The sequence below is a fragment of the Mesitornis unicolor genome, unplaced genomic scaffold (assembly GCF_000695765.1).
Source record: "Mesitornis unicolor isolate BGI_N332 unplaced genomic scaffold, ASM69576v1 scaffold23411, whole genome shotgun sequence".
In the NCBI taxonomy this organism is placed as follows: Eukaryota; Metazoa; Chordata; class Aves; order Mesitornithiformes; family Mesitornithidae; genus Mesitornis; species Mesitornis unicolor.
The window spans coordinates 743-2351 of record NW_010166082.1 but is presented as its reverse complement, the minus strand read 5'-3'; the positions used below and the strand labels follow the sequence as shown (position 1 = coordinate 2351).

The window sequence follows — 1609 nt, the reverse complement described above, 5'->3', positions numbered from 1 at the left end:
TGCACTGGGGGAGCTTTCCAGGTCTCTTCCCGCTCCTCATATTCTGTGATTTCATGAGGAGTCATCCCTGATGCTGTCACTGCTCTCCACAGATCGTGCTGCACCGCAAGCAGGAAGTCCTGGACTGCGAGTGTGACATGGCCTCTGTGCACCACCTCCTGTCCCAGATCCCGCAGGACCTTCCTTACGAGACTCTGATCAGCAGAGCTGGTGACCTTTTTGTCCAGTTCCCCCCATCCGAACTGGCCAGGGAGGCAGCTCAGCAGCAGGCTGAACGGTGAGTGCAGGGCAGCCCGCGTGTCTGCCCGCTTTGCCCATGCCAGATCCTGCTTCCTCGCAAGGATCTTCCCCCTCAGGATGGGGCTGGTCCCAAAATTGAGCTGGGGACACCCCCTGATGCATTTTCTTCTCTTGCAGAACCGCGGCTTCCACTTTCAAGGACTTTGAGTTGGCGTCGGTGCAGCAGAGACCGGACACTGTGCTGAGGCAGCGCTTCAGGGAGCGGCACCGAGGGGAGGAGCGGACAAAATCCGTCTTGACAAAGCCAAGGACCAACCGCTTTGTCAAGCTGGCGGTGATGGGGCTGACGGTGGCGCTGGGGGCGGCCGCCCTGGCCGTGGTGAAGAGCGCGAACTGCAGATTTTCCCCTGAAGCCGGAGCCTCCCCTTGGCGCCTGGTGTCAGATGAAAGGACCTGTCCGCAAACAACCCGGCTGAAGAGCATTTGTTATCCTTGCTGCGTCCTCTGACGCTTTTGGCCTTTGCGACAGAGACCGAGGGGAGCCGGCCCTGCAGGATTGCTCCCCACACCGACACTCACCTTACTCCCTCCTCCCCGGGCAGGGGTGAGCAGACGGGCACGGCCGCTGGCCCGAGAGGAACCAGAGGTACGGACGGGTTTGGCTCTTCAGGCTGTGCCCAAACCATCCCATGTTCCCTTTTGCGGACGGTGAGCAGGAGCAGGGGCAGATCCTCGCCTGGAGGGGAGCAGGATTTGGCCTGGGGGGGTGTGTGTGTGTATATGGGGGCAAGGGGCTGTCGCACCCCTGCGGATCAGGGCAGCCCCCTGGCTCTGCGTCGCTCCCGTGTGGTGCTCCCCACCATCCGAATTCAGCTTTGCCCTCGTTCCAACCCTTCCTTCTCCAACAGCAGAGCCAAACCTTTCACGGACCCTGCCGGCGCCCTGCCGTGGGGGTGTCTCCATCTCCTAACGCTCCCTGGCTCCTCCTGCTCCCTCATTGCTGCAGCCTGGATCCGCTTCCAGAAGGAAAGCACAGGGGCAGCAGCAGACCCCTGGGGCTGCTGGAGGGGGCTCAGCTCTCAGTCGCTGGGGCTCCTGGTGCAGTCACATTGGGTGAGCGAGGTGAGAGGCGAGCGCGTTGGTGGCACCAGAAACGCCCCTCGAAGGCATCTGTAGCTCTGGACAGGCTCTACAGCAGAGAAAGGGTTTTGTCCACCCTGTGAAACGGTTTGTGCAGGGCAGAAGTCATCGCGGTAGGAAATCTGTCTGAAATCTCCACTTTGGAATAACACAAGGAGGGAGTTTCCCAAAAGTCCCCCCCCCACCCCCCTGTCTAGCCCCCATTTCACCAACAATCCCAGTGCTCCCA

General features: G+C 61.1%; 1 protein-coding gene across 1 annotated transcript; it reads left to right on the top strand.

Moving 5' to 3' along the window:
- Nucleotides 1-92: 92 nt before the first annotated feature.
- On the top strand, nt 93-748 carry LOC104548748 (TBC1 domain family member 20-like; the record flags this gene model as incomplete). Its single annotated transcript, XM_010194855.1, has 2 exons — nt 93-277; nt 418-748. Coding segments are annotated over 2 exons (516 nt in total), but the record flags the coding sequence as incomplete, so codon positions are not given.
- Nucleotides 749-1609: the final 861 nt, after the last annotated feature.